This window comes from Populus alba, chromosome 9 (genome assembly GCF_005239225.2).
Source record: "Populus alba chromosome 9, ASM523922v2, whole genome shotgun sequence".
NCBI classification, from domain to species: Eukaryota; Viridiplantae; Streptophyta; class Magnoliopsida; order Malpighiales; family Salicaceae; genus Populus; species Populus alba.
Genome location: NC_133292.1, coordinates 2,180,053 through 2,192,568, shown reverse-complemented (window position 1 = coordinate 2,192,568; position 12,516 = coordinate 2,180,053). Strand labels below are relative to the sequence as shown.

At 36.0% G+C, this 12,516-nt stretch overlaps 1 protein-coding gene across 3 annotated transcripts; it reads left to right on the top strand.

Moving 5' to 3' along the window:
* The first annotated feature begins 277 nt into the window (after positions 1 to 277).
* Positions 278 to 11,566, top strand: LOC118034709 (E3 SUMO-protein ligase SIZ1). Of its 3 annotated transcripts, XM_035040057.2 has the most exons (18): positions 278 to 537; positions 621 to 765; positions 1,901 to 1,981; positions 2,314 to 2,356; positions 3,464 to 3,536; positions 3,689 to 3,851; positions 4,640 to 4,770; positions 6,051 to 6,119; positions 6,377 to 6,464; positions 6,536 to 6,611; positions 6,934 to 7,007; positions 7,225 to 7,332; positions 8,034 to 8,201; positions 9,016 to 9,120; positions 9,229 to 9,309; positions 9,466 to 9,673; positions 9,770 to 10,684; positions 10,845 to 11,566. In XM_035040057.2, exons 2-18 carry the CDS (start codon positions 742 to 744, stop codon positions 10,982 to 10,984), a joined length of 2,547 nt encoding a protein of 848 aa, XP_034895948.1. In that variant the 5' UTR covers positions 278 to 537; positions 621 to 741; the 3' UTR covers positions 10,985 to 11,566. The 3 variants fall into 3 exon arrangements, with proteins under 3 accessions (XP_034895948.1, XP_034895947.1, XP_034895949.1); XM_035040056.2 differs by having other exon boundaries at positions 279 to 537; positions 9,466 to 10,684; XM_035040058.2 differs by lacking the exons at positions 278 to 537; positions 621 to 765; positions 1,901 to 1,981; positions 2,314 to 2,356 and adding an exon at positions 2,656 to 2,995 and having other exon boundaries at positions 9,466 to 10,684.
* Positions 11,567 to 12,516: the final 950 nt, after the last annotated feature.

Below are 12,516 nucleotides of genomic sequence, written 5' to 3'. Positions count from 1 at the left end.
TATTAAAATAAATTTTTTTAAGATTTTTTAAAATTTTTTTGATATTATCACATCGCAATCATAAAAATAACTAAAAAAACTAATTTAATATTTTTTTGAAAAATACTTTTAAAAAAATATTTAAAATCACAAGTAAAAACTGTGTCAAAATACTAGTTTTTCTGCTGTATAATAGAAACGCGTGCGCACGAGGCCACATTTGATTCTCCTTTAGGGAAATCGCACGTGAAAAAAACGAGAGAAAAAACGTAAGGGCGTGCATCATCGCTATACACGCTAGAACTAGAAGTAGAGATATGAAACCCGGACGTGTTCTCGTAAAAAAAACCGGATTTGATAATCGCCGATAGGTCCGGGACTTTTTGTAATTAGAAGATAGCTCTTCCTAGATGTATTTTCTTTTTCTTTTTTCCGTCATCATTGATAATACCATAAAGAAGAAGAAAACGCGGAAACAAGAAAAACAAAAAAGGCGTTTGAAACCCTAATTCACCTCCGATTTTCTTCTCTTCTCAATTCTATCATTAAAAAAAATACGTAAGTGATTTTACTCTGTTTATTTTTGTTATTTAATTATTGTTATTATGCGATTGATTTACAATTCCGATTTTTTCTGGTAGGTTAATTTTTGAATCGATCGATCGATCGCTGTTTAGCGACACTACAGGGTGGTGGGTTTGTTTATCTACTAATCCATGGCTTAACTAACAATCGATTTCGGTTTTTCTTCGAGGTTGAAAGATGGATTTAGTAGCTAGTTGCAAGGTAATTTAGTAGAGGCTCTACCAATTTTTTTTTATTGAATTCAAAATTTACTGCGCTGCTGTAGTAGAAGAAGAAAAAAGATCAGTCATGTTAGCTGTGGTTTAACTCGCTTATTTATTAATTCATTTCCATGTGCCTCCTGCTAAACATACCCCCACGGTGGTGCAACTCGTAGTTTTATTGTTATATGTTGATAAGGGAAATAACTGTTGAATTTATCAAGTGGGCTCTTGATTTATAAAGATGACCTTGTTCTGTACTTCATGTGGTTGCTACGAAAACTAGTCATCTTACCGAATGAACTTACTGAATGTTATTGATTGATTGAGCCTCTCTCTCCTATTGCCGCCTCTCTGCCTGCACCTTCTCATTTCAAATTAAGAGTCTTGGTATGCACTTTATTGGCAGTTACATGCACCACTTGTTTTCATACTGGTTTTCTTGATTATGGAGCCAAGAACACCATTGCTCCATTCACTGGATGAAAATTTTGAGATAAGTATGGTTGCAACTCCCTATAACTTGATTTTTTGTTTTTGTGGTTGCAAGTCCAAGATTTTTTTTTTGCTTTTTGTGTAGTTAAAAATGCATAAACCCCACAAAGATAAGCTCTATTTATGGGCACAAAAGGAATTACTAGCCATTGGTCATTCATTGGACATTTTATGACCCGTATGTGAAATAAATAACCTGTAGAATTTAAGCAAACCTCTTTATTTGCAAAAGGTTTTCTCTATGCTTGAAATCTGTAATATTAAGCTCAAAGTCCTTCAATGAGTTAAGATCTGACTCTTCCCCCTTAAACACACTTCAATTTTGTTCTTTCTTTCACAATATCTCTATTTTTTTAAGGAACACGTAATTCCATATAATATTTTTTTTGCCTACAAAAAAAAAATCTGCTCCATAATTGCACCATGCAATGGCTCCTTCCTCATCTCGGAGTCATTGAGCAAACTTAATAAGAGTTTGCTATACTAACTTGAAGGTTGATTGAACTCAGAATTGGTTATTCCCTACTGCTGTGATCTCTTCTCATGTTGTTTAATCTTAGAATCTCCTGTAATCAAGTAGCTTGTATCTTTTGCTGTGTTGTTTAGCAAAGAGATTATGAAACGTCCTTTCTTTTTTATAGGACAAATTGGTGTATTTTCGAATAAAAGAGCTGAAGGATGTCCTGACTCACTTAGGTCTTTCAAAGCAGGGGAAGAAGCAGGTTAGATTCTGTATCTTGATTTTGGCTAAATTTTCTTGTATATGATGTTTGAAATCATCATTGCATAATGGTACTGTCTAAACATAAAGCTTTGGTTGTATTTGACAACTAGTGTGCCAAACTGGACCTTGAAAAAACAGAATAATCGTGCCTATTTGCTGTCTCATGGTTCACAAGATCATCCCTCGCCTTTTTGTCACTAGTGATGGTTTTATTCTCCCTTTCCCTGTGAAAAAATTGACTTCTTCATAAACGGTATCTGCCTATGACTGTGTGGCTTGGTTTTGCTTATAACTCTTGTATTTGATTATATTGTAATTTAAAATTTGCAGGACCTTGTTGACCGGATATTAGCTATTCTGTCTGATGAAAAAGGTAAAATGCTCCCTCCTCATGACACTATTGTTTGTAATAGGGAAGTTTTGATAAATGTTGATCATGTAGACTCTCTCTGATTACTATGAAACCAAGAAACCCTTTATTGGAGGTGTTTTGAGAAATATTTTTCAGTTTTATTTTATTTCATATCATCACTCGTTCCCTCCAACCGAGTCAATGCTTTTAATTCTAATGTTTTAGTACTCTTCTTTTTTTCAAGCTTTATTATCTGTGTGTGATACTTGTATGGTTATCTTCTACATATGCTAGGATAATTAATAGCGGTTACCAACTATGAAACTTGTAATACCACCAAACGTTGCACCATGGGATTTTTGTACTCAGAGGGTGTTTGGGAGTGTGGTAGCGGTTGCTTTTCAAATAGCTTTTCGTGCCGAAAAGCATGCAAATAATGTTTTTTTATTTTTTAAAAATCATTTTTGATATCAGCACATCAAAACGATCCAAAAAGTACAAACCACACTTAATTTTAGTAAAAAAAAAAAAAAAAAATTTTGAAATTTTCCGAAAAGCAGGTTCAACCGCAATGCCAAACACCCTCTCAATCACTTCCAACAACTTCATACTAAATAAAGTGGAATGCTCATGATTCCAGTGCCACATAATCTTACTATGGTAAGCTTTGATTATTTGAATGGATGCTTTTGCAGGCCCAAGAAATTTATTGATATATGCTTAGTGGAAATAATATGCAGTCAACTCCAAGTTTAGGTTTTTGGGATTGAGAAATGAGATTTTCTCTGATTATTATTTCCCCTAGTTTAGGTATAGGTTTTTATTGATGGCATGGATCTGATATTCATAGCTATGAATTTCGTTTATTTTTATTGACATGTTAGGGAAGTTTGCAATCCCAAATCCCCATTAATGGCTGGTATCAGTTTTCAATTTCGTGGCATCATCTTCCCATCTCTCCTTTCTTGTTCTTGATGGTCGGATGTGAATATGGGTGTCTATGTTGATGTTTCTCATGGGCTGTTGAGCATCCAGTTTATAATCAACTTGTTCAAACACCTTCTAGTGTGTGGATGTGACTTTGTTATAGCTTTTGAAGAATAAATTTAAGTCATTGTTTATCTGTAGTTTCCAAGATATGGGCAAAGAAGAGTGCCATTGGAAAGGAAGAGGCAGCAAAACTAGTGGATGACACTTACAGGTTCATCATTGCTTGCTACTCCACGATTAGAGGATGTAGTTCGATTTTTTCCCTCTTTTCTTTTTAACATGTCAAAATATTCAGAGTGGTTGCATGCTTCAAAGTCCTGCTTTTATTCCCTCCATTGACATGCACCCTGTCCTCATCTCCAGGAAAATGCAAGTTTCTGGGGCGACTGATTTAGCATCAAAGGGACAGGGCGTGTCTAATTGCAGTAATTCCAAATTTAGTGGAGAAATGGATGAACCATTTCACTCTGATACAAAAGTTCGCTGTCCATGTGGAACCTCATTGGAGACAGAGTCGATGATTAAGGTTAAAAGATCCTTCTCTAGTGAATTTTCATCCATTATAAGCTTTAGATGTGCATACTTGATGGACTGCTTGTACGGAATATTTTTTTTCTTCTAATTTATCTGAGGCATGGTCTTAAGTTTCATGAAAATTAAGCCTCAGCATTTTTAAGCATATGGAATGCCTGGTCATGTTATGTATCACTTTCTTGCTTAAATGGTGTAGTTGTACTACAATGGGATCTAAATTGGTGTCCTACTTTATGCACCCTAATCTCTGTACCTCATTCTTATACCTATACCATCTCCATGGGTTTTCATGTTTGCATTTCTAGTTGTTGGAAATTAACAATCGAAGTGTAGCAAGCTCCTTTGACTTTGTTGGTCACCAAGATTCTAAGTTAATTGATTGCCTCTCAAGAATGTTTTATGCTTTGCATGTGATTTTTATATTGAGTTATTACATGATGTAGCCATCACAATCAGTGTTGAGGCACAATGTTGGACTTGTTTATGTTTACAGCACATCATGTTAATTATCGACAAATACATTGTTTAGAGGAAATGCTGAGGGATTATATGCTGAAATCCTTATAGTGCCTGTCTATGTATGTATGGACAATAGCATGATTTGTTACTATCTTGTTTTCTACCCATTCATGTTGAAGAAGCAGCTTGCATTTAGAATAGAGACATAAGCTACTTTTCTTTTCCCCCTTTCCTTCTTCACTACTCTTGCACTTAACTCTATCCTAAATGCTTTGCTAATCTGCTGAGCTCCTATTTATTTTTATTTTCTTGCAATGACAGTGTGAGGATTTTAAATGTCATGTGTGGCAACACATTGGTTGCGTTATAATTCCAGAAAAAGCCATGGAGGGCACTCCACAATTTCCGGATGTGTTCTATTGTGAGACTTGTCGACTAAGCAGGGCTGACCCGTACGCATCATATATATTTTTTCTCTCTTGTTTACTGTTTTATGTATGGAATGAAATGTTCCCCCTCCCTGCTCTAGGATACTTATTATTTATTTATTTTGACAATATGCTTCTTTCTTGCTGGTGGTGTGACATCACATCTCAGCCACAATTTGACCTTTGGGATTGACTTATTAAACCATTAATTGCTTTTATGATTTCTTCTGAACTTGTTTTGCCATTATCATACTGCTTGTTGGTATGGTAATTCTTTACTTTGGTGTAAAACAAATTGTGTTCTCCTTTGCCACTGGTCTGTAAAATGTTAATCAAGTGCTGGTAGGGAGATGAATCTAGATGAGTGGCCAGGTCTCTTAAGGTAAGAAAGAATTACAGTGATATTCTAACCAAGTTGGAGACGCCATCAACCCGGGCTAAGAGAACAAGCAACTCTTGTATATGATTTGGACCTATGAGCTAGTAGAGAGGATAAGTTGATTGTAATTAAGGGGTGGTGAGGGCAAGATTGGTGTGGGAAAAGTAGGGAAATAACATGTAACTGGAAAAGAGAGGTCAGACTTAAGAAAGATTGAGGTAGGAAGAAATAAGTGTGTTTGAACTTCAATGTAGATTTTTGACTAAGAACAAGGCATCAGTAAAACATAAAATAAGTTTTCCTTTCATTATCATGAAATTTACAATAGTTCTATGCAGAACAGAAAAATCATGTGTAATATGAATGGGAAACCTAAATTGTTAAGTATCCTAATCAGAATGCTATTTGTCTAGCATATAACCAGGAAAGAGAGGCCAGAATTAAGAAAGATGGTTGAGAGAAATAAATGTGTTTGTGGAGGAGAACCTTCAATGTAATTTTTTGACAAAGAACAAGGCATCAATAAAACATAGAATAAGTTTTCCTTTCATTATCATGAAACATATAATAGTTCTATGCAGAACAAAAATATCATGTGATTAATTAATAGGTATCCTAATCAGCATGTGATTTGTCTAGAATAATCTGGAAAGTTGTATGGGTGGCCTGTACATTTGTTTTGAAGAATGACATGGTTTAATGGTGCGCATGTGCACCTTGTGCACGCACCTGTATTCCCATCCAGTATGTGGGGTAACCTGCAAGAACTAGAGTTCTACAAGGTTTCTTGCTGTCATGTATCTTAGTATTGTGTGATTTTTTTTAATCTTTGATCTTTTTGGTTTGTTTACCTGACTAATCCTTTTCAATTCTGCTATTTGCACTTTCATAAAATGTTTTTTTTTATAATTTCCTTCATATACAGCTTTTGGGTTACAGTTGCACAACCTCTATATCCTGTGAAGCTGGTTGCTACAAATGTTCCAACTGATGGGTAAGTTAACTGTACAAGTTGTCATGTATCTTACCAATGGTTTGATGTGCTAGCACTTGTGTTTGGGGTGGAGTTAGTTGCTAGCCAATGTTTGCTTGATTTGATGAAGAAAAATATACAATAAAGTGATTTGAACTGCAATTACTGTTTGTCTTGGTAGATTCAACTTGTGGATATCAGGTTGACCTCCTGTTATGAAGACTTCATAATTGTATACTTTTGTTTTATTTAATATTTTAATATCCAACATTTTCCAGTTCGAGCCCAGTGCAGGGTGTAGAGAAAACATTTCATCTCACTAGAGCAGACAAGGATCTACTGGCAAAACAAGAATATGATGTTCAGGTTGGTGAGTGCATACATTTTTCATAGTTTAGTAAGTTATTGATGTGCTAATGGTCTGTTGATAATGTTAGGCCTGGTGCATGCTTTTGAATGACAAAGTTCCATTTAGGATGCAATGGCCGCAGTATGCAGATCTCCAGGTTAATGGTATGCAGTTGAATTTTTAGTTCCACTAATCTGTTGATGTCTCTCCTACTCTTCAATTCTTTACGTTTGAAATGAGTTGTTTGGAAGTACTTGTGTGAACTGGCCTCCCGACCCCCCCCCCCCATACACATACACACGCTAAAAAGAACCCAACGTTTCTTTCTTCCCATTAATATTGCCAGAGAAGCTATTTTTACATTTTTCTCTTGAAGCTGCATCTTTCATGCAGTTGTGAAATATGTATTATGGTGTCTCTTTTGGTCCAGAGTTTCTGACAATGCTGCTTGCATGTTGTATTCTTAAAATCACGTATGATGTACAGGTATTCCTGTTCGTGCTATTAATAGACCTGGCTCGCAATTGCTAGGCGCTAATGGTCGTGATGATGGTCCAATTGTGAGTTTCTGACTTCACTAGGGCAAATTTTCTATTAAGTTATCAATACCTCTTGTCACATACATTTTATCTACTAGATATTGTTGTTTGTGATGGTGCACCCTCTTGTTTCAACCATTCTATTGCTCATCAGCAGGCTCATAGCTGGGCTTGTCATTTTTCAAATTTGAGACTATTTTCTGTATTTCAATTATATTTTTTCTTTTCCTTTTCCTAGATCACGTCATGTGCAAAAGATGGAATCAATAAGATATCGTTAACCGGATGTGATGCTCGAATCTTCTGCTTAGGAGTTAGAATTGTAAAGCGGCGAACAGTTCAACAGGTGATTTTAATGATTTTTAATAAGATAATTTTGAATCAATTGAGTTTGATATCATTAGTTTTTATTTTTTTTATGTTGATAGGGAAAATAAGGTGGTGGCTTGAACCATTTGAAATGTCTTTGCAGTTCTTAGAGATTTTGTAAGATAGATGGACTTTTGTAATTTTATGTTCTAATAGAATTTTTTTCTGAAATGAAACAAATAAAGACAGCTGACAGTTTTTTCTCTTAAAAAAAATATCTTATTTGAGGCTTGGGAAATTGCCTTGCACTTGAGCACCTTCAACATCATTTGCATTTAATCTCTGATATTTGTTGTTGTATCAGAAAGCTTGATCACAAATACTCATATTTGATCTTGTTGGCAATGTGTCACAGAGATCACTACAGGTAGTTAGTGTACTGATTAGACATCCTATGTGTATATGTTATTTTTACTGCCATTCTGTGCATGTTTATACATGTATACATGCAGAGATAAATGCACCCCATATGTGTGTAAACATGTGCATATGTACATGTGCATGTGTCTATTCATGTGCATGCATATTTCAATTTTGGTACCTTACTACTGAATTTTTATTTGCTGTGGTTCACATATTTTTCCTGCTGCATATAATGAGCTACAATTAAAGCACGCATCACCTTTTACACTACCTGGGATTCATCTCACACTGCTTCATTTTCTGTTTATTGTTTAGATACTCAACTTGATTCCCAAGGAGTCTGAAGGTGAGCGTTTTGAAGATGCACTTGCTCGTGTTTGTCGCTGCGTTGGTGGTGGAACTGCAACAGATAATGCATATAGTGACAGTGACAGTGACCTGGAAGTTGTTGCAGATTCTTTTGGTGTCAATCTTCGTTGTCCTGTATGTTACATGAACATGATATGAGAGTTCAAGTCCATAATTCCATGCATGTGTGTTGCACTGAGCGCTTTGTTCTATGCAGAGTTAATATCTGATTGTCACTGTCTTGAATATTGGTCCCTTCTCCTATGTCTATTAATTTGATAGTAGGGAAACAGCTACCTTATGTTGCAACACGTGGCGGGTTTGGGTGTGTGGAATAGGTCCTTTTTTTCTTTCAGAGTCTTTTAGTTTCTCTAAGCAGGCACTGTAAATGCAGTTAGGGGTTTGTGAGGGCTGAACATGGGTGGCAAAAACCATTCTGGAAAAGATCATGCAGTTCTTTTCCTTAAGCATGCTATTTATGATCATTGCTACTGGATCACAAAGGAAAATAATGCTGCTAAATTTTGGTTTTGACCAGTCTAGGATCTTTCTTGTATGCGTAACAATATGTTTCATGAAAGCATAACATGTACAGGAGTGGAGTCTCTGTTACACTTGTGACATCCATTCCAGAATTTCTCTTTTTAAATGGGTTATATTTGACCAATTATGAATGCAATATACTTTCTCTAGTGATATTATGTTCTTAGGGATGTACCACTTTTGTGAACGTGCATGATGTCAACGTTGCAATATCTAATGCTTTCATACTAAACAATGTTTTATTTTTCCAGCATATTGTTACCTCATTCTTCAAATTGCTTTATTGAATTGTAGCATTCTTCATTGGTAGCAAGCTTCAAGAAATTAGGATTAGGTATATAGTGCAGTCATAAATTCGGTGGCTTAGTTGCTGAAATTGTTTCATGAAATTGATTTCCATGCATAGATGAGCGGTTCAAGAATGAAGATTGCAGGAAGATTCAAATCTTGTGCGCACATGGGCTGTTTTGACCTGGAAGTTTTTGTGGAGCTGAACCAGCGTTCTAGGAAGGCAAGCACTAATAATTTTTTTAATATATATATATATATATATAGGAATATGAATAGGTTCCTGTTATATCTGTTTTATGTATCTGAGCTACCATTGCACTCTACACAGTGGCAGTGCCCCATCTGTCTCAAGAACTACTCCTTGGAAAATATAATCATTGACCCATATTTCAATCGCATCACATCTAAGGTATTGCTTCCTTGTCCTTGTCCGTCCATCCCAACCCTTACTTTATGGTACTTGTGTATTTTATAATTGTTCGCTTGTGTTATATAGATGAGGCATTGCGTGGAAGATAGTTTATGGTACTTGTGTATTTTATACTTGTTCGCTTGTGTTATATAGATGAGGCATTGCGTGGAAGATATAACAGAGATTGAGGTGAAGCCTGATGGTTCCTGGCGAGTGAAAACAAAAACTGAATCTGACCATAGGGATGCTGGAGAACTTGGTCAATGGCATAATCCTGATAGCACTCTCTGTGTCCCTTACACTGGAGAACTCAAATCAAAAGTGGAAATGAAGCAGATCAAGCAGGAAGGTGGTTCAGAAGGTAATGCTGGTGCTAGTTTGAAACTTGGAATCAGAAAGAATCGTAATGGGTTTTGGGAAGTCAGTAAACCTGACGATATGAACACCTCCTCTTCAGGTAGATTGCAAGAAAACTTTGAACACCATGAACAGAAAGTTATTCCTATGAGCAGCAGTGCTACTGGTAGTGGTCGTGATGGGGAAGATCCAAGTGTAAATCAAGATACTGGTGAAAATTTTGATTTCACAAGCAATGGAATGGAGCTTGATTCTTTATCGTTGAATGTATTTCCAACGTATGGATTCACTGACCAAAATTTATCTGCACCAGTAGGGAATGCAGAAGTCATTGTTCTTAGTGATTCAGATGATGAAAATGATATATTAATTTCCTCTGGATCTGTCTACAAGAGTAATCAAAATGGCGTTGCTACTATTTCTGTGCCCTCTCCTGAAATTGCAGATCATTTTCTGGAAGATCCTACACTTGGGACTGGTGGAAATTCTTGCTTGGGTCTTTTCAATGCTGATGAATATGGGATGCCCCTCTGGCCACCACTACCTCCCGGAAACCAAGCTGGTCCAGGATTCCAATTATTTAATTCAGATGTCTCAGATGCCTTGGTTGATTTACCGCATGATCCCATTAATTGTCCCTCATCAATGGATGGCTACACATTAGCTCCAGAAACTGTCATGAGATCTACTTGTTTAATTCCAGATTCTTCTATTGGTCGATCAGACACGGATGTAAATGATGGTTTGGTTGATAATCCCTTGGCTTTTGGCAGAGAAGATCCCAGTCTTCAAATCTTTCTTCCAACTGGGCCTTCAGATGCATCAATGCAGTCTGATATGAGGGATCAAGCTGATGTGTCAAATGGTGTCCGTACTGACGATTGGATCTCTCTTAGGCTTGGTGGTGGTGGTGCTACTGGCAATCATGGCGAGGCAGTTCCTTCAACAAATAGACTGAATTCAAGGCAGCAGATGCTATCTAGAGAAGATGGCACGGATTCTTTGGCTGGCACTGGTTTGTTTCGTTTTTCTTAAGGCTTTATAATTGTTGGTTAATGCTTCTGGAGGAAAGTGTGCAAGTTTTAGACTTGTGTTATGCTACTTTTGTATCCACTTTCTATGATTTGGTGTTCATCTTATAATTTTTTCAACACTGATTATACCCCCTTCCGCAGATTCTTTGCATGGTATCAATGATGGAAGATCTGAAAGGGCAAGGAGACAAAGATCAGACAGTCCTTCCTCATTTCATTGCCTAAAACGTTCTGTAAAACCACGGATGTATCTTTCTATTGATGACTCGGACTCTGAGTGAAGGGAAGTGAATCTATTTTGCTGAGATAATTGCTGCTTTTGTTTGAGATTTTTGCGGACAGAAGACATTTGCTGGGGTGATAAGGTGATTTTCAAGTTAAAGACCTGTACGTAGAATGTGGAAAGAATTGTAGTCCATACGACGTTGGAGTCCCGCACATGGCGGGGTTGGGGGTGAAAAGGTTTTCCAGAATATTTTTGGCAATCGATGAGCTGTGAGCGCGCCTTCGTCAATTTTGTGAAGCATACAATGGTTTCTGATATTGTCAAGAAGCTCCTAGCCACTTTTCAACAGATTTATTTAAGTTGCTGGTAAATTTGTACAGCCTACGGAGAATTCAATTAAATCCATTGGTTCCCTTGGATTTTCAGGATTGTCCCATTTACTAAGATCTTCGTGGTCATATGCTTAATGATGAGAGCCAAGTAGCCTGTAAATATCGCTCAGATTCAGAGCCAATACACTCCTCCTTTGATCTGTCTTCACTCTTCACCCTTTGTTCTGTTTTGTTGCCTACCATCATCCTTTTCTGAAATCAATTCTCCCAAAATCAATAAATTGACATCACCACATTTCGCTTTATTGCTATATTGTCGCCATAAAAAAAGATGGCATCTTCTGAGTGGATAATGTTCTTGCGGAACTTGGCTTGTGCTGGTTTGATCTTTAGTATTTAGCTTCAAAAGCTTTGATTTGAAAAAACTCAGCAAAATTATAAGATAATGTAAGAAAGTCTACAGCTTGCTATATTGCTTTATCCATGATATTGTTGTGTACTGCTATCAATCAATCTTCATCATCCTTCTGTATTGTTCTTCTAGTTTTAAAAAGTAAATAATTGGTCGCTTTCCTCCATTTCATGCTGCTTTTCAACTGCTCTTTTTAGAAATAGAAAAAGGAAAAAAAATAAGTAAATAATATGAAAAGATTGTTGGGAAAGAAAAACATTTTTAAAACAAAATAATGTTGAATTAAAAAGTTAGGTATTAATTTATTATCTATAACTATTAGTGTTTTACTATAGCATAGAATACTATTAATTATAAATAAATTTATTGTGGATTGCATTATAGATGTATTGTGAGTGCTTTCACTATGAATTATAAAAGCTTTTATTGTGAATTGCATTGTTTGACATGGGTGTTGCTAGGCTAGAGAGCGAGGGCATTAGCCTAGAGGCAAGCCCTATGGAGCTGCTGTCCCCTGGCCCTTGGGCAGACCAAGAGCATATGTGGCGCTTTGGCTGCCATGCTCTTAGGTAGTCACGTGGCGCTTGATTTTCTTTCTCTTGGGAGCAATTCAAGCGCTCGGGTTGCCTATACTTTAGTATAATTATATTAAAAAATATATATTTTTAGTATAATTCATGTTTAGAGTATTAATGGTAAAAATATTATTGTTTGTTTTGTTAATATTTTTTTTCAGTATAATTAATAGTAAAAAGTATTATTATATTATTTCTTAATATATTTTTTAGTATAATTGATAGTATTGGTATTAAAAATATTATTATTTTTTTAGTCTAATTAATA

Bases quoted from the DNA above. Each gene is read 5' to 3' on its own strand.
- LOC118034709 (XM_035040056.2), top strand. From the start codon at position 742: ATGGATTTAGTAGCTAGTTGCAAG. The intron at 766-1,900 runs GTAATTTAGTAG...TCTTTTTTATAG, and splicing joins ATTTAGTAGCTAGTTGCAAG to GACAAATTGGTGTATTTTCG. The intron at 9,121-9,228 runs GCAAGCACTAAT...CACTCTACACAG, and splicing joins TGAACCAGCGTTCTAGGAAG to TGGCAGTGCCCCATCTGTCT.